General features: G+C 39.9%; 1 protein-coding gene across 6 annotated transcripts in view; it reads left to right on the top strand.

Moving 5' to 3' along the window:
- tpcn2 (two pore segment channel 2) overlaps positions 1 to 19,554 on the top strand; it is a 45,131-nt gene that overhangs the window by 11,291 nt on the left and 14,286 nt on the right. For 5 of the 6 annotated variants that reach the window (XM_061670599.1, XM_061670598.1, XM_061670602.1 and 2 more), the window contains 15 exons: positions 1,589 to 1,766; positions 1,855 to 1,971; positions 4,900 to 5,006; positions 6,202 to 6,274; positions 7,045 to 7,144; positions 7,247 to 7,312; positions 7,415 to 7,479; positions 10,668 to 10,759; positions 11,258 to 11,339; positions 12,649 to 12,738; positions 12,821 to 12,940; positions 14,356 to 14,415; positions 14,510 to 14,638; positions 15,784 to 15,833; positions 17,927 to 18,026. In XM_061670599.1, coding sequence (XP_061526583.1) covers positions 1,589 to 1,766; positions 1,855 to 1,971; positions 4,900 to 5,006; positions 6,202 to 6,274; positions 7,045 to 7,144; positions 7,247 to 7,312; positions 7,415 to 7,479; positions 10,668 to 10,759; positions 11,258 to 11,339; positions 12,649 to 12,738; positions 12,821 to 12,940; positions 14,356 to 14,415; positions 14,510 to 14,638; positions 15,784 to 15,833; positions 17,927 to 18,026 — 1,429 coding nt within the window. The remainder of the gene's footprint in view (positions 1 to 1,588; positions 1,767 to 1,854; positions 1,972 to 4,899; positions 5,007 to 6,201; positions 6,275 to 7,044; positions 7,145 to 7,246; positions 7,313 to 7,414; positions 7,480 to 10,667; positions 10,760 to 11,257; positions 11,340 to 12,648; positions 12,739 to 12,820; positions 12,941 to 14,355; positions 14,416 to 14,509; positions 14,639 to 15,783; positions 15,834 to 17,926; positions 18,027 to 19,554) is intronic. The other variant, XM_061670600.1, reaches the window with a different exon arrangement.

Below are 19,554 nucleotides of genomic sequence, written 5' to 3'. Positions count from 1 at the left end.
CACGACACGGCGTCATACTCAAGTAGAGAAAGTTGAGTATTACAACGAACGGGTGCTCGCCTTGCATTTTCCTCTGAAAGACTACCACATTTTTGCCACTAGTCTTTTTTTCTCTCTCTTCTCAATTCAGTTTTGAATTTTGCAACCTCTGAATTCCCACTCATTAATCAAATTGCTTCATTACCGCATCCACGCATCTGTGATGTAAGCTCATTGTGTCACATACGGCACTCCCTGGTTCCGTCTTCGTGACCGTCTCCGCCGTAAATCTGATTTGCAGTTTTGCTTTTCAATGTTTTTGTTTGCGCAAAATGAGAATTTTGACCCGCAAACTGAGATGCGTGACCGCTTAATTCGAGCCTTGCACACATGTGAGTAAGCAATGTTGTGAGTTAGGGGACGCAGATTCACCATGCTTTGTGTCTCTGATCAAATTTAAAACTAGCAAACATTTTAGAAGTTTCATGGATAATCTTAACATTCCTTGCAGTTGTGCCACCTGACTAACTGGTATCACCACCTGACTACTGCAACTAATCTCAAATTAATCAGGCTTCTGTTTTGATTCTAGCACTAGCTTCTCCCGTTGTCATGAAGCTCAAATGGGCCACTTGAAACTTTATTTAGTTTTTTTTATGATACAACAATATTTTTCTAATTTTACATGGGCTGTGTTAGTGCCAATGGCATGGTTGACTTACACATCTGTGAAGGCACCATTAATGCTGAAAGGTACATACAGGTTTTGGAGAATCATATGCTGCCATCTAGGCAACGTCTTTTTCATGGAAGCCCCTGCTTATTTCAGCAAGACAATGCCAAACCGCATTCTGCAGTGTTACAACAGCGTGGCTTCGTAGTAAAAGAGTGCGGGTACTAGACTGGCCTGCCTGCAGTCCAGACCTGTCTCCCATTTGAAAATGTATGACGCATTATGAAGCGTAAAATACGACAACAGAGACCCCGGATTGTTGAACAGCTGAAGCAGTCCATCAAGCAAGAATGGGAAAGAATTACACCTACAAAGCTTCAACAATTAGTGTCCTCAGTTCCCAAACGTTTATTGAATGTTGTTCAAAGAAAAGGTGATGTAACACAGTGGTAAACATGACCCTGTCCCAGCTTTTTTGGAATGTGTTTCAGCCATAAAATTCTAAGTTAATGATTATTTGCTAAAAACAATAGAGTTTTATCAGTTTGAACATTAAATATCTTGTATTTGTAGTGTATTCAATGAGATGTAGGTCGAACATGATTTGCAAATCATTGTATTCTGTTTTTATTTAACACAACATCCCAACTTCATTGGAATTGGGATTGTATAAGAAAACATGTTTTTCCCCCTTATCGTCCATCAATCCATCCATTTTGTATATCACTTTGGCTCCAGCTCCTTCCACACGTCTTTTAGATGTGGTTAACAACAGCACCAATAGCAATAACATTGTGTGTAAAAAGTTTAAATTGATCTTGTGTGAAATACTCATCAAATTCTTTAACCCAGTAATATGTATTGAATGTGTTTTTTTTTTTTTTTTAGCAGATTTATGGTAACCATTTAAGTAATCAACTATTTATACCCATGCAGGGGCTTAGGCCTGACGATTGCGGTGGTGCTGTTTCTGGCATTTGTGGAGCGCCCTTCTTCCCTTTCTGTCACCTCTGACCCTCGATATCGCTCTCCAGCCTGGGAGCCTCCTTGCGGCTTCACTGAGAGCTTTGAGATCGTCTGTCTTTTCATCTTTACGCTTGATCTTGCTGTTAAGGTACATCCATTCAAACATTGCTTACAAGAATGCATGTAAAAAAAAAAACATATATAAACCTGCTTCTCTTGTTCTTGTTTGTTCTCAGAGCTACTTGATTGGCTGGGATGAATTCAGGAAGAACAAATGGCTGATTAGCTATACCATTGTAATTTCCATCTCCATAATTGATTGGGTCTTGTCCATCAGCATGGTCTGTGATGAGGTGAGAAAAAGACTCTTCATATTTAAAATAGTGTGTTTAGGTAATTATATATAAGGAATAAATAAGTTGATTCATAAGATTTTGTCAACCGAGCATCTTTTCCATCCATCCATGGCGATTATGAAAGCCTTTTGACTTAAAAATAAATGACCAATTGTTTTTCTTTTTTAAAAAATAAACAACTGTTTTATTTCTTAAATTTACATTGACCAGCAAACTGTATTTGGCTGTCTAGAAATATTTTCAGTGAGGAAATTTCCAACAAATAGAAGTAAATAAAACAAACTTCTGTTTAAACTTAGCATTTTCTTCTTAGCATTTCTTGTAAGTATAAAACAACATCAGGCATTAATTGAAAAAGGAATAAGAAACCTGTTGTGCAACTTCACTTGAGCAGCAGGCATTTTAGGATGTGACGTGGCATTTATGAGCTCAAAACTGTCCTTCAACTAATATCACAAGTTAGCCTTGACAACTAGGCCTCGGAAAGTATTAAGAACCCCTTACATATTTCACTTTGTTATATTGCAGTCATTTGCTAAAATATTTTAAGTTCATTTTTTTCCCCATTAATGTACACACAGCACCCTATATTGACAGAAAAAAGGGAATTGTTGAAATTTTTGTAGGTTTATTAAAAAAGAAAAACTGAAATATCACACAACCATAAGTATTCAGACCCTTTGCTGTGACACTCATGTTTAACTCAAGTGCTGTCCATTTCTTCTGATCATCCTTAAAATGGTTCTACACCTTAATTGGAGTCCAGCTGTGTTTGATTATACTGATTGGACTTGATTAGGAAAGCCACACACCTGTCTATATAAGACCTTACGGCTCACAGTGCATGTCAGGGCAAATGAGAATCATGAGGTCAAAGTGACTGCCTGAAGAGCTCAGAGACAGAATTGTGGCAAGGCACAGATCTGGCCAAGGTTACAAAAACTATTCTAATTTCCTAACACCACAGTGGCTTCCATAATCCTTAAATCGAAGACGCTTGGAGGACCAAAACCCTTCCTAGAGCTGGCCGTCCGGCCAAACTGCGCAATCGGCGGAGAAGAGCCCTGGTGAGAGAGGTAAAGAAGAACCCAAAGATCACTGTGGCTGAGCTCCAGAGATGCAGTCGGGAGATGGGAGAAACTTCTCGAAAGTCAACCATCTCTGCAGTCCTTCACCAGTCGGGGCTTTATGGCAGAATGGCCCGACGGAAGCCTCTCCTCAGTGGAAGACACATGAACGCTTGCATGGAGTTTGCTTAAAAAAAAAAACAACACCTGAATCTTATTTCTCACCATTTTGGTGAGAAATATGATTCTCTGGTCTGATGAGACCAAGATAGAACTTTTTGGCCTTCATTTTAAGCTGTATGTGTGGAGAAAACCAGGCAATGCTCATCCTGGATGAAAACCTTCTCCAGCGTGCTCAGGACCTCAGACTGGGCCGAAGGTTCACCTTCCAACAAGACAATGACCCTAAGCACACAGCTAAAATAATGAAGGAATGGCTTCAGAACAACTCCATAACTGTTCTTGAATTGCTCAGCCAGAGCCCTGACTTAAACCCAATAGAGCATCTCTGGAGAGACCTGAAAATGGCTGTCAACCAACGTTCACCATCCAACCTGACAGAACTGGAGAGGATCTGCAAGGAAGAATGGTAGAGGATCCCCAAATCCAGGTGTGAAAAAGACTCATGACTGTATTGGCTCAAAAGGGTGCTTCTACTAAATACTCTGCAAAGGGTCTGAATATTTATGGCTGTGTGATATTTCACTTTCTTTAATAAATCTGCAAAATTTTCAACAATTCCCTTTTTTCTGTCAATATGGGGTACTGTGTGTACATTGAGGAAAACAATTAACTTAAAAGATGTTAGCAAATGGCTGCAATATAAGAGTGAAAAGAGTGAATACGTTCCGTGCCCACTGTATGTAGAGCCAAACACCATCAACACCATGTCTGCCTTCGTCACTGTAATAAATACATTGAATTACCAGAATGATCAAGCAACAAAAAAAGTTAAGAAAAGCCGTATTACTCCCTTAGTTGAACTCAATGCTGAGGGGAAATGTTCAAATATCGATTTGATTAAAAATAAAATACAATATAAGTGTGTCATGGTTTCCACTCCTGTCAACTCCCACCATCATCATTTCCACTTCCGCCCATTCCCGGTGACTTTATTTTCATAGTTCCCGCTCCTGCCCGCTCCCGATGACCTTCGCTCCTGCTTCTGCCTGTGATTGTTAGTGAAATTTACTCCCATCCCACGGGACCCGGTGGGAATCCTGAGAAATTACAGCCCCTAGTGTGGGAGTCCTGTTTGGCTCCCCTCTGGACTCTGTGGTTGGACAGTCTTTTGGTGTGACCCCTGCGGGACTCACGCGTGGAGAAGTTTGCTGCCACCCTGCCAGCTCTCCTGGTTGCTGACCTGCGCCCACAGATTGCAGTGTCTGACGACACACCGACCTGCCAGCTATGGATTGTGCTTTCTAACTTGCATGAGCGCAACTCTGCCGCTTCATTACTGTGTTTCGATGTTACATTGCCGGACATTTGTAAGCAACACCCCTCCACTTTTCCACCATACTTTTGAGCATGTTCAATCCATAGTTGTTTGAGTGACATCATCACACTCTTGTGTGGCACTGCGCCTTGGAAGTTGGCCAACTCTTCCAATTCCCCTGCTCGCACAGTCACAAGGGCTAGAGGTACCGAAAGTTGGTACCGATTGAGTTGAATTGACATGAATCGGTCAGTACAAAAAAAAAGTACCGATGTAGGTACCAGTCCCTTCTTGTGGAATCCCGGGATAAAATCACTTGACTACAACATTATCCTATTAAGATAAAAAAATAAAATAAAATCTTGACATAAATCAAAAACTGCATATTAAAAAGTGAAATTTTCATCTATCCATTGTCAGAAACTGAGAGTTCGACGACTTATTCGACCATTCTTCCTCTTGCAAAACTCATCCCTGATGAAAAAGACACTGAAGTGCATCAAGAGAACGCTGCCAGAGATTGCCAGGTACTTACTTTCTTCACATTGAACACATAAAAATGTGTCTGTAATTAAGCTCCCAACATGGACCGAATTATTATTAGGAACTCCCAAAGTTGTCTGCCAAACAAAAATTGCCTTTGACACCAGCTTCACTGTGACACACTCTCTAGCTTGGCTCCAATGTATGATTAAACCCATCATGAAGAGATTTCACACTTTTGCAGCAGCACTTTGTTTCATCAAGAAATTGACAAACTAATAATTCACTCCTACTCCTCTACTTGATGATATAAGAACATTAAACTAAAGAGTTAAAAGTTTTTCTGGTAGCCTGAACAAGATATTCTACATTCAACTCCCAAAACCTGGATCCCCCCCCTCTGCCTAGTTGTAACTTTATATTTTTTTGCATGACAGTCCCTTACTGAGATAAATTATTTAAGTTCAGAGCTCTATAATAAAGTACTGCAGGTCAACATGTGGCCTACATCCTTCACCACTAACTGACATGTATAGGTGCGTCTCAATTAAATTTGAGTATCGTGGGAAATACTGTATAGAAGTTTCACAACACAAAGTGAAACATTTCATGATATATTTTTTCATGACTTAGTTCTAAAATGACCAAAACCCCAAAATTAATCTACAAAATTTTGAACATTACATAAGCAACAAGCAAAATTGTTTTTAATACAGAAAACAGGCAGGAATTGGCCTTGAACAAGTGTTTTGCTGTGTGTTTCATAAATCGATACACAATATGAGTTTCTCGTTTTGAATTGAACTACCTAAAAATATGAGCTTTTTAAATTAGATATATAATTAGATAGAATTTTATTTGAGATGCACCTTCATAACTCTCATAACTCCCCTAGTGAGTTGGAAATATCCTGAGTTAAACGCTCAGGGATGCTTCAAAACAATATGTGACGTATTCCAAACTTCCACATTGGAAGCAAAAACTAATCTGCAGACGATATAATGGTTTCTTCCTTGGCCCATGTGAGTAATAATACACTTGGAAATAAACTAAACGTAAAATTTAATTAAACTCAATTGCTTTGATGAACAACTGTTATATTACATTGGAATGTTTCTTAAACAATTGGAAAATCTTTAGTGCGACACTACAGCGATTATCGATCACAATGAATCTCTAGTTACATTGGCTGTTAAGCTTTTCAATGCCCATAAGTGTGTCCTTGTGTTTTACCTGCAGTGTCATTTTGCTGCTGGCGCTACACCTCTGTCTGTTTACTATGATTGGCATGTTGTTGTTCCCTAAAACTGAGGTGAGTTCTTGTAAGTACACTTAACTAAACTCATCACTTTGTGTATAACGTTATTTTGTTTTATAATAATTATATTATTAGATATCATCCATCCATCCATTTTCCGTACCGCTTCTCCTCACTAGGGTCGCGGGCGTGCTGCAGCCTATCCCCGTTATCTTCGGGCGAGAGGCGGGGTACACCCTGAACTGGTTGCCAGCCAATCGCAGGGCAGATAGAAACAAACAATCATTCGCACTCACATTCACACCTACGGGCAATTTGGAGTATTCAATCAACCTACCCTGCATGTTTTTGGGATGTGGGATAGATATAGATAGATAGATCGAATCACGTGACAGAGACAAGTGCTTTGACGTGTACAGACAGAGGCACAGGTGGAGGCACCTGATTTTTAAAATAACTTTTTTTTTTCTAACTTAGATAATCCATAACTTATTTTTTTTGTTCAGTCGTTCTGTTCTGTCCGGTACCATTTGTCCCACAAACCCGTACCACTGTTCTAAAAATAGATTTTCGAAAAAGAGGCCAATTGACATCAAATTGAGGCAAGCTATTCAATAAGAGTATGAAAAATCCCTTTTTTTTGTTTTTTTTTGTTTTTTTTTTTTTTTCCTCCCCCCCACGCCCCCTGTTAGAAATTCTGACTTCTCGCAGCCTTTTCAGACTTGAACTGTTTCCCTTAACACAACGCCTTTCACATATGGTCATGTTACACAAAGAATACCTCCTTTTGTTTGTCATTACTCTCCCTCTGTGGTTGTGTTCAGGATCCACTTAAGAATGAAGAGTGGAAAGTGTATTTTCGAAACCTGCCTACTTCACTTACTTCCCTGCTGGTGCTGCTCACAACAGCAAACAATCCAGATGGTATTGCAATCAATGATGATACCACCATGCTGTCACCTTCGTGCATTATTGTATTTTGTTGGCTTATTTATTTTTATTTACAAATGTTCTGATTTTATGCAGTGATGATCCCTGCCTACTCTCAAAACAGAGCTTATGCTATTTTCTTTGTGCCCTTCAGTGTAATTGGTAAGATGTGTTCCCATTGTCTCTTTCAGTTCAATATTTACCTGTTTCATGAAACAAAAGTTGTTTTGTCTTGTAAATATCTCGTTATCCATTTCCTTTCAGGAACTTATTGCCTGATGAACTTAATGACAGCCATTATCTACAACCAGTTCAGGGGCTATTTGCTAGTAAGTAAGATTCATTCCGTGACCATGCTCTTGTATCAGAAGACTCGTATCTCAAAACATATTTCCCTGTTAAATTGAATGGAAATGCAATTAATCTTATTTTATCTTAATCTGTTCCAGTCCCTCAAAAAACACCATGTTTAAAAAAAAAAAAAAAAAAAAAAAGACCAGTAGGCCTATATTGTAATAAATATAGTCATATAAACATAATAGAAGAGTGTGTAAATATATGAATTGGTTTTATGAACCTCCTCAAAATCCAACCCACACCTCTTCGTGGTGAAGAGGTGTCAACATCCTGGGCGAGTGATTGCGTGCTGGGGCTACACCATTAGTGATGAAGGTACTTGTACCGAAGGATCACCTCGGGGCGCTCCGCGAGGTGGACAGGCCTAGCATAAACCATCAACCCCGTTTTAGCTAACATGGGCTCTGGTCAAAGACCCATCCTGTTGGGAAGTCAAAATTGGCAAGTCAGGAGGTCTGGCTTCAAGGTGGGCCTCGACAAACCATGGATTCCGGCAGACCCTGCAATGTTCTGGGGACTTCCAATTTTCCCGCTTTTCCTCGCTTTTGGAATCTTTTCCAAACAAATCGTTGTGCAGGTTTCTTCCCTCTCACTTCCTCCACAAAATAATTTACCTGTCCCTCCTGTGGAAGGATCTGTAAATCAACTATTGGACTACATAGTCATGAAAAAGGAGGACGTCATCTCACGTAGGAGTGATTTTATGAACCGTAATACAGTCACACTGAAGTTTCATCTGTGTGCATGCGCCTTAAAATGTGCCTCTCTTTCTCTCGCTCTCATATCAATCCATCCATCCATCCATCCAAGTGTAATGGAGATTTTAACAGCTGAAATGCACACAACCCACTATATTCAAGCTAGCATTGCTTATTTCTGTATCATCCTCATAGTTAATCAATATTAGTTTATCTCTCTACTGGTTTAATTTTAATTATTTTCCCCTTTATACCTGATTTCTATATTTCTTTATCATCTTTGTTTTAAACATAATTACGGAGCTACGTTTTCAATTCATGATCACAATCATTCCATGAGTTAACTCCTTTTATGGAGACACATCTGTTTTTTATTTGTTCTTGTTTAAAAAAAAATTTAAATATCCCTTGTGCGGAACATGTACCATGTAATATAAATGAAAATGTGTATGGAAAAAAATATATGAAAACGAGCCCAAAATTGTCTGACATTGAAAATAAATATAGATATACTCCTTTTATGGAGACACATCTGTTTTTTATTTGTTCTTGTTTAAAACAAAATTTAAATATCCCTTGTGCGGAACATGTACCATGTAATATAAATGAAAATGTGTATGGAAAAAAATATATGAAAACGAGCCCAAAATTGTCTGACATTGAAAATAAATATAGAATAATATTCTGTTCATCGTGCAAGTGGTTTTATGTTTGACCCGTGAGTTGCATTTTGAAGTCAAAACAAAAAAGTATGTTACATTTTCTAGCTGTGCAGAAGCAATCGTATTTGCAGCATTATCTGTGGCGATAACAATAACTGTCTGGGATTTTTAACCGCAATTCCTCTACAACAAAGTGAAACATAGTTTACAGCAATGTGGCTTTCAGACATGGCCCAAGTTGGCTTTGTTCACTTTTTCTTTGTCTCATCATAAAGTTGATACACAACTTTAACTTTTTTACTTTTGTACAAAAAACAACATTGGGTAAGACATCCATCCATCCATTTTCTGTATCTCTGATCTTCACTAGGGTCGCGGGTGTGCTGGACCCTAGCCCAGCTATCATGTTTGTTTACAGTCTTTTCCTTTTGCTGAGTCAGGGTGCTTCTTGATTGACTATATTCTGTTCCACGGCACATTTCATGGCGTCATGACTTGGGGCTTTCCCCACACACTTGAAGAATTTTGGTCGTAAATATTAAACACGTTCATTGTTTAAGATATGTTAGCCCTGACCTGTTTCGGACCCTAAAATCGGGTCCACTCTGAACCCACCTCAGAACTAAGGACACTCTTATAGGATAATCTTATAAAACGTAAGATAGTCTGGCGTTTGATGTGCTTCTTCCGGAGGACACAAAATCGGCCAAAAAAACAGGCCGACTGTCTTTGTGTACCGGGCCTTAGACTCCAGGGAGATTACGTCGAAGGTGAAATCTTGTAGTTTGGATTTGAATATCTTTTGTGGTATCAGTCTTACAACATTTATGACACACCTCCATATGTTAGTTTGTCAGGGTTCGCCCTGCCGTTCACCACCATTCATTCTGATTGATAACTAGGTAGTATTAATTGGCCCCGCATCGTTAAAGCTTATCGGCTTCCCAGTGACTAGGACTGGCTAAGTGTGGCTAAAGGTTTAGCCACATAAACAGACGTGACGTTGTGGCGAACTAGACGCCTGTGGCTAGGAGGTTTTTATACAGTTCAGCCACATTGGCTGAGAGCTTTCATGACCCAGTGCCAACCCTGGTTTGTAATGTTAATTACCTAGCAAAGCGACTCCTAAACCCCCCACTTTTTTGTGGTTTAGAAAACGATGGGCCAGTAGCCACGTTTTATGTTTTCAGGTAGTGCTACAATGCTAAACTGTGATTAATTTCGCACCAAAAAATGTCAAGGATTGTACAAACATTGTCATTGGCTGTCAGCCTGATGCCACAAGACCTGCAGGTTGCAAGGTTTGGCCTGATGGCTGGGATCAGCCCTGCATGAGAACTAGGAGGAGGAGAATGGCAGACGGTTTGTGTGCCCCGCAGATCAGCGAGGGCAACAATTATCACAATAACTCAAATAAATGCAGATCTCAAAGAGATGGTATTTTTATTTATTTTTTCCAAATTCTGATGAATGAACAAGCAAATTGGGCTCCCGCAGGAAGGGCATTTTTGTCTTCCCGGGCATAAGGGCACAAGCTTGAACACGTAGGGGTCTATCTTTACATGCGCCTGCGCCACAGGGAACCTGGTTACACAGATGCAGAGAGATGTAGGCAGTGAGAGTTATCCGAGTGATGGAATGCTCAAAATCTGGGTGGGGGGGAAAGGGGGTTAATGGGGTAACCTAGTTTAACCCATAGAAGTTACAGGCTAGACTTGATAAAGTACAGGGGGGTTTAAATGTTTTTTTCTTTGGAATATTACATATTTTAACAGTAAGCCTGTCATGTTTATGGTCCAGATGTCAGTCCAAACATCCATAATCAGAAGGCGTCTGGGAATCCGAGCAGCCTTTCAAGTCCTTAGTTGTCATGAAGTTGAGAATGCTACTGGGTAAATGAACACTCTCAGACTCACACATTGACATGATTCACCAATTATTATTATTATTTATAAAGCAGGGATGTCAAACATACGGCCCACAGGCCAGAACCGGCCCGTCGGGTTAGAGAACACATTCACTGCTATTTTTCAATAAAAGTAACTTTTGTTGCTAATTTTGTCCACTGGAGGGTGCACAGACAACACTTAAATGACTGATGCACTTCTGAAGGCCAAACAATGCCAGGTTTCAGGAGCACACCAATATAAAACGGTGTGCCATGTTCACACTGAAAATAAATACCTCCTGTATAAATGTTTAAAGACATTGAATATTACAAAATATCAGTCAAAAGCTTCACTTCAAAATAGGTTGGTTTGTTGGAACTTTTGGAAGATTCATGGAAATAATAATTTATTTTAAAAATATTCGATAGTGGCAGTCCTACAAAACACAGATACAGTTAACAGGACCTTAACTGCAAAACAACATTATTGATTTGATTTTAGGGAGCGTGTGCCAGTTGATGCTATGCTGCAAGTGATGTCCAGGATCCAGATGCAACGCTACTACAGAGAGGCCATCACTTCGGTCAGAGCTGATTTTGGCAACATATAGTACACCGATCGACGACTTGAACCATGTTGTTTGAATCTAGCATGACTGTCCTATCTGCATAATGTAGATCTGCTGCATCTATACAAAAACTGGGGTTACAATGTTTATTTAAAAATAAAATATAAGTACCGTAATTTCTCTTGTATAATGTGCGCACCCCCCAAATTGTCAAAAGTCAATAGTGCGCATTATACATGGGTATAGGGGAAAATGAAAAAGCTTTCACATTTTATAAATGTATGCCACCATCTAGAGGTTATGCGAGAGGTGTACACTTTCATTCAAATATGCCACTGCCACGTAGAGGGTGTAAAAAAGGTATAGCCTACCCTTTCATTCCAATATGACAGGGGTACGTATGACTGCATATATGTACAGTTGTCCTCATACCTTTACATACAAAGTGCTAGAGGACTCTGCATCTTTTTGCACAATTGTCAAAAAAAAAAAAAAAAAATTGTACCGGCATTACCAGATAACTAGCAACCCTTTATTGCTCAGTGACTGTTTTTGTCAATTTCTTTGTCCCAAAAAAAATGTCGGTCGTCGTACAAGAGCGGCTCCAACTACCGGAGACAAATTCCTTGTTTTTTGGACATATTTGGCAAATAAAGATGATTCTGATACCCTGGCAGAATTTGAAATATTGTTTTTTTTTTTTTTTTTTTTTTTTTTTTTTTAAATATGACTGATGACTAAACAACAACCATAATTAATTTCTTTATAGTTATGTTTTGTTTGATGATAATGCTTTTCTGAAATGATTGACAGTTTAATTTTAATCCCATTAAAATAAAACTAAATGTGTCTCGCCTGGCGCTTCATGTTTTCTTTAAAGAATTGTACCCATCTTACAAATTCTCCCTGGGTAATCAAACATGAGCACAACTGTGTGTTTTCTCATTTACTAAATAACAGTAGGGCTGTGAATTTCAAAATAGGAGCAAGTAAATAAAAAAAGTATTACATGTTAAAATAAAGTGCTTAACTTCAGAATAATTCTTTGAAAAAACTAACAAAATACAGATGATGATGATGATGATAATTTTGATCATATGGGTAGAAGCAAAATCATGCATTATAAAAATGCATTATACATGGGAAGAAAGGATTTTCAGAATTCTGAGGTCATTATACACGAGAAATTACAGTAAACCGAACTCAATACCCAAAATCAGAGTGCACGTTTAAGCCTTGAGGGAGACACCAATGAGTATAAATTCAAAACAATGCAACATAACTTCCTAATCTGACTTTCTCTTTTGCTTTATGATTGTTTCAGGAGATGCGTCAGTATGAAACTGAAGGCTTTATGAATAAAGAACAGTTCACACAGATATTTGATGAACTGGATAAAGACCGCATAAAAGAGGTACAACTGAATGTTAAAGGGCACATGGATAATGCCTGTTCGTTGATTGTTAAATATTCTAATAGACCTGTTTTATTCACAGCACCCTTCCGTACCACAGTATAACTCTGTAGTATTGCAGAAGCTGCAGGTGATCTCCAGCCACTACTATTTTACAATATTTGGCAATGTCGTGGCATTGGCCAATGTGGTGTGCATATGTGTGAGTAAAACACACTCACGCTTATTATTCTGAGCATGCACAGAAATCAATTGTCATGTATCACTCTACAGATCATACCTCTAGCTGTCACCTTAACCAGGAGTCTGCAATCGTCTAAAAAGCCTTATTACTATATTATACAGTTAACTGCGTGGGTTTTCTCCAGGCACTCCAGTTTCCTCCCACATCCCAAAAACATGCATGGTAGGTTAATTGAAGACTCTAAATTGCCCGTAGGTGTAACTGTGAGTGCGGATGGTTGTTTGTTTATATGTGCCATGCGATTGGCTGGCAACCAGTTCAGGGTGTACCCCGTCTCCTGCCCGATGATAGCTGGGATAGGCTCCAGCGCTCCCGCGACCCTTGTGAGGATAAGGGGCTCAGATAATGGATGGATGGATGCCACTGTATATTATTGACCTATATTATTCTTCTGTCCCTGAAAAAAAACATACCTGAAAATCTGTTGGACTCGCAAAATAAAGGTGACAGCTTCTAGAAAACAGATGTACAGGTACTTGTCAATATATAGAATGATTAAAAAAAAAAAAAAAAAAAAAAGTGGTATCAAAACCTCAATTTAATTAGGTGTTTCAATTCAAAAAGTGAAACTCATATTATGGAGACGCCTTACACACACAATGCAATATTTCATGATTTTGATGATTATAGTTACAACAAACCCATCCATTCTCAATATTGCTTGTCCTGTTCAGGGTCGCGGGGCTTACAACAAACAAAAACCCATCATTCACCACCATCTCTTGGAACTAGAATATTATGTAACAAACAATCAAACAACAGAAACACTTTTAATGGAGAAGTTAAGCTGGAATTTGCCCTCTGTTTTTACCCTAAGTGTTTAATGACTATATAAAGTAGGAGTACTAAAAATGGACTTTTCTACTATATTCTAATTTATTGAGATGGGTTCTGGGTTGTGCGACACTGGTCAAAGTGAAAGTTGGTAGTCTTTCAAAATTGTATCTCATTGTATCTGTTTGGAATATTTTTTTCCAGAGCCCCAACTGTTGCCATTATAAGAACTTGTACAGACAATAATATATCAGGGAACTAATGTTTTAATGTCAGACTTGTGTGCCGTAGCTTAAACTGGCCTCGTACAGTTTAGAAGTATTCTTCGTATATTCAACTGTACAAATCAATTGCCTTCTGGAGCTACTAATAGTAAGAAGCCTGGTAGAAACAGAGCAGCGTGAATTAGAATTTGAGTCAGACATCTTGAAAGGGGTCTTGAACAGAGACGGTGCTCGTGGGTCCTACAGCCCCCCCTAAAATTCCACATCGCTCCAAGAGCACCCAAAGATGCTAGAACTAAATTGTGTGCTCCTAAAAACAATGACAGATTGTCCGTGCCTGCTATTATGTTTAAACATTGTTTTTTTCTGATTCAGACTGTGCTGGTATTGAATTCTGAGAAGTCCACAGCAGAGCGAGATAACCATTATATGGAGGTGAGCTCAAAACATAAAAATTGTTTCTCATATCAGTTTAAACCAGTACTATGACATTTACACAGTACCACTTTCTCTTTTCATTGTATAATAGATCATCAACCTGTGTTTTATCATCTACTACCTGTTTGAAATGTGTGTGAAGATATTTGCCTTGAGCTGGAAAGGGTACCTTTCCTACAGGAACAACATCTTTGATGGATTCCTCACCATCCTGCTACTGGTAAATTAGTTTGGCACAATCTTCCACAACCTGTCATTGTAAAAGTTAAGTGTCACATGCTCACCATAATCTAATGGTATGTAGAGTGGATGAAAAAAGTCTACACACCCATTGTTCAAATAACAGGTATATAGGTACAGGTATACTAAACGTATAGAAAATAATATGCATCAATTGAAGATGGCTGAATAATCAGTAATTTAATCCAACCGTACACCTCTAAATTCTAATCAATTTCAATCATGAGGTGGCTTGAGATTCCCACAGGGCTACATGGGTCAGTTTTATTTTGATCACATGAACTTCTTTTCCAAAATCACAAACAGATGGTCTGAAATGTATGCCACTCATCACAGGAGATCCAAATTAAAGTCCTTCGTCCAGAAAAGAAGTCATGCCTAAGACAAAAGTCCCTTCACCACGACAATTGCTTGCGTCTGGGTCATTTCAGTGCACCATGGAAATTGTTGCTGTCCTGTCACAGAGCAGTTTTTCAGGTGTGCTGTCCCAAGTTTTATGGCTGGATGGGCAAATACTGTACATCCAATTCCCACGCACTCGAGACAAGTCAAATCAAACATAACATTGCTTTTATGCAGATGAAAGCAATAGACGCCACTCATTTATGCGTTTCCTCCTCAGAAATCAATAGACGCCACTCATTTACGCGTTTCCTCCTCAGACAGGTAATTTACTGTATAGACTGCAATCGTAAGTAAACTGTGATTCAAAGGGGGTCATAAACAAACGTGGCAAAATCTCCGGGGATAGTTCGCCACTAACACTTCCAATTCACTCACTTTAAAATTCATTTTGCGCTTGCGGTGGTCTGCCAAATTTTCCATGGTAAAAACTATCAGAGCTACTTACAGCACAAAACCCTCATTTATAGGGTCGTTTCCACCACTTGAAGCTTATTGCCAATCGTGCCGCAATCTTTTTTAATCGCAATCTTAGAAGACCATGCCCAACACACCTACCACTTGCGCCCATGCGCAATCTGTTCAGCGTGAACACGCAAATTAGTGCCCGCTTTTTGGGATTTTAGTAAATCAAGCCCACTTTGTTTTAACAGGATGTCTCGTTTATTTGATGTGATTTATTTTTTTATATTTGACACTGAACCTTAGTTTTTTTCCCTTTAGGTCCTGCAGATACCTATTTATGTCATCTACCGCCTTCCGTATGTGCATGTGTAAGTTTAATTTTAATTTTGAATTTATTAAACTGATTATAACCCCTCATGGGGAAATTCAGTTTACACTCTGCTATATGCCTGTTAATAGTCTCAGTCATCTAGGTCATTTCATTCTTAGCGCATTGCCTCGTTTGCAACTGGACTGTTAACAGTCTTGTTGTATGAACTGATGAAAACTGCTCCGATGAGTGGCGAAACGTTTTCTAAGATAACAATAACAGTCCAGTTGTCAATGTCAATGTCCTGCAAAAAAGGTCAGCTGTATAAACACTGGAACCTCTGGTTACGAACGACTCTGTTTACGAACAATTCAGCTGTACATCAAGCAAGAATGGGAAAGAATTCCACCTCCAAAGCTTCAACAATTAGTGTCCTCAGTTCCCAAACGTTTATTGAATGTTGTTAAAAGAAAAGGTGATAACACAGGGGTAAACATGACCCTGTCCCAGCTTTTTTGGAATGTGTTGCAGCCATAAGATTCTAAGTTAATGATTATTTGCTAAAACCAATAAAGGCTATCAGTTTGAACATTAAATATCTTTGTAGTGTATTCAATTAAATATAGGTTGAACATGATTTACAAATCATTGCATTCTGTTTATTTTCTGGTTTAACACAACGTCCCAACTTCATTGGAATTGCGGTTGTAGACCAGTAGCTCAAGCCAGTATATTGTCTAAAATATTGAAGAGAATTCTGTTAAAAAAGCGGTAAAGAAGATGGATGGATGGACGGACGGACGGAAGATTGGAGAAGTGCATCCTCATTTCAGACAACCAATTTGGGTTTAAATACAGTATAAAGATAGCACTGACGTCTGTTTTTGCTTTTAATATGTTAGATTATTACAATAGACAGAACTCTTCAATGTTTGTGTGCTTTATTGATGTCTCTGAGGCTTTTGATTGAGTGAATCATGAAAAAATGTTTATGAAACTGTGTAAAGGAGGAGTTGCTATCTATCTTGTTAGAATATTAGCGTATTGGTGTGCTCATCAAGCCATGAGAGTAAAATGGGGCAATTCTACATCTGAACCATTACATGTGTGCAATGATGTTCCCCAAGGTGGAATTCTGTCACCTTTTTTATTTAATATTTATATAGGTCATCTTACCAAGAGTCTCAACTCATGTTGTACAGGTTATATGGTTGGTGATGGTCTCATTAATCACCTTATGTATGCAGATCATCTTGTCATATTCAGCCCATGCACTGCTGGTCTACAATAGCTTTTAAAACTATGCACCCTGTATGGGAGAGAGTGTGATATTACATTTAATGCTAAAGAGTGACATCTTGATTCTGCGCAGTAGAGATGACCACCAATCTGAGTTCCCTGTTTTTTCCTTTATCTGGCTCTGCCCTGAGTGCAAGTTATGAGGTTAAATACCTTGGACATTTCATCACTTAGAATCTTTTGGATGATAGTTATTTACAGACAATGTCGTAAATTGTATGTGCAAGCAAATATCCTGTGTTGTAAATTTAGCATGTGCTCAGTTCCTGTGAAGATAGCTCTATTTAAAACCTATACTCCGCTCTATAATGCGCACCTTTGGTGCAGATACGTATAGGCTCAGTAGCCTGAGATGACTCACAGTGGCCTATAATGATGGTATGAGGCTGTTGCTGAGAGCTCCTAGAAGCTTTCGCACTAGCCACATATTTGTTAGTGTTGGGGCATCCTCCACTGTATAACAATAACACGTGAGGGTTAATTCTACCACAAAGGCAAATACAAAAATAAATGTAAACAATTAAATGCAATGGATACAGAAAATAGAAACGAAGCATGAACCTAGAATGGCACTCAGAGTGAAAACTTCAACCAGGGCCACAAAATCCCAGTTTGGATCATTACCGTTAAGACCATTCAGGTAGCATTCTGTCATGTGAAAACAGAATACACACTTTGAGTTTTCCTGTTTGACATAACAGAAGTGGACATACATATTTTTTTAAAAATCAACATAAATTCATTTTTTTGAGGTTTGCAAGAATTTTATGAGTGATTACGTTACATTAGAGATGTTAATTATGACCGTAACAGCTCTGCAAAATCCATGTGTTTCTGTATGTGTCACCACAGGAACCCATCCTCTAAGGAAATATTTTCTCTGTGGGAGATGGTCCGTTTTGTTAACATGCTGATTGTCTTCCGCTTTCTGCGCATCATACCAGATATCAAGGTAAGGTAAAAGTAGGAGTATGCAACAATGAATTTGTGTCTCCCTTTGCTCTGAATAATGTATACAAAAAAAGCTGCACACTAGGCAAGCAAGGCACATTTATTCATAGAGCACAATTGATTGGAAGGAACGCCCACCCCCGATCAAAACCCAACCGCTATTCTATCACGTCCTGGTGGTGTGTTTGCTCCGATGGTGGGGGAAGATGCCAGTCCGAAAAAGTAGACCCAAACGTATTGTGAGGTTCTGCTGGGAACGTCTGGCAGAATTCCGTCAGTAGGAGTTTTAACTCCCACCTCCAGCAGAATTCAGGGGGAGGCGGGGGACATTGAGTCCGAGTGGACCATGTTCCGCGCCTCCTCAAGCAGGCAATCGGAGCTGTGGCCATAAGGTGGTCAGTGCTAGTCATGGCGGCTACCCCAAACCTGCTGGTGGACACCAGTGGTGAGGGATGCTGTCAAGCTGAAGAAGGATTCCTATCGTGCCATGTTGGCCTGTGGGACTCCTGAGGCACGTGATGGGTACTGGCTGGCCAAGCGCAATGCAGCTTTGGTGGTCACTGAGGCAAGAACTCGAGTGTGGGAGGAGTTTGGTGAGGCCATGGAGAAAGACTTCCTGATGGCTTAGAGGAAATTCTGATATACCATCCGGCATCTCAGGAGGGGGAAGTAGTACACCATCAACACTGTGTATACTGGGATGGGGCGCGCTGCTGACCTTGACTCGAGACAGTGTAAGTAGGTGGGGAGAATACTCAAAAGACCTCCTCAATTCCACAGACACGCCCTCCCATGAGGATGCAGAATCTGGGATCTCTGAGGCGGGCTCTCCTATCTCTGGGGTTGAGGTCACCGAGGTGGTTAAAAAGCTCCTCAGTGGCAAGGCCCCGGGGGTGGATGAGATCCGCCCGGAGTTCCTAAAGCCTCTGGATGTTGTGGGGTTGTCCTGCTTGACACACCTCTGCAACATCGCGTGGACATTGGGGACAGTGCATCTGGATTGCCAGACAGGGGTTGTGGTTACCCTTTTAAGAACTGCAGGGGGATCACACTCCTCAGTCTCCCTGGTAAGGTCTATTCAGGGGTGCTGGAGAGGAGGCTCCATCGGGAAGTTGAATCTTAAATTCAGGAGGAGCATTGTGTTTTTCATCCTGGCCGTGGAACAGTGGACCAGCTCTACACCGTCGGCAGGGTCCTCGAGGTTACATGGGAGTTCGCCCAACCAGTCTACATGTGTTTTGTGGACTTGGAGAACGCGTTTGACTGTGTCCATCGTGGAGTCCTGTCGGGGGTGCTTCGGGAGTATGGGGTAACGAACCCACTGATACGGGTTGTTCGGTCCCTGTACGCCCAGTGTCAGAGTTTGGTTCGCATTGCCAGCAGTAAGTCGGATTTGTTTCCGGTGAGGGTTGGACAACGCCAAGGCTTCCCTTCGATTCTGTTCATAACTTTTATGCACAGAATTTCTAAGCGCACCGGAGGCGTAGAGTGGGTCCGGTTTGGTGGCCTCAGTATTGCATCTCTGCTTT

Source organism: Phycodurus eques, chromosome 2 (assembly GCF_024500275.1).
Source record: "Phycodurus eques isolate BA_2022a chromosome 2, UOR_Pequ_1.1, whole genome shotgun sequence".
Taxonomy (NCBI): Eukaryota; Metazoa; Chordata; class Actinopteri; order Syngnathiformes; family Syngnathidae; genus Phycodurus; species Phycodurus eques.
This window is presented reverse-complemented; position numbering and strand designations above follow the sequence as displayed.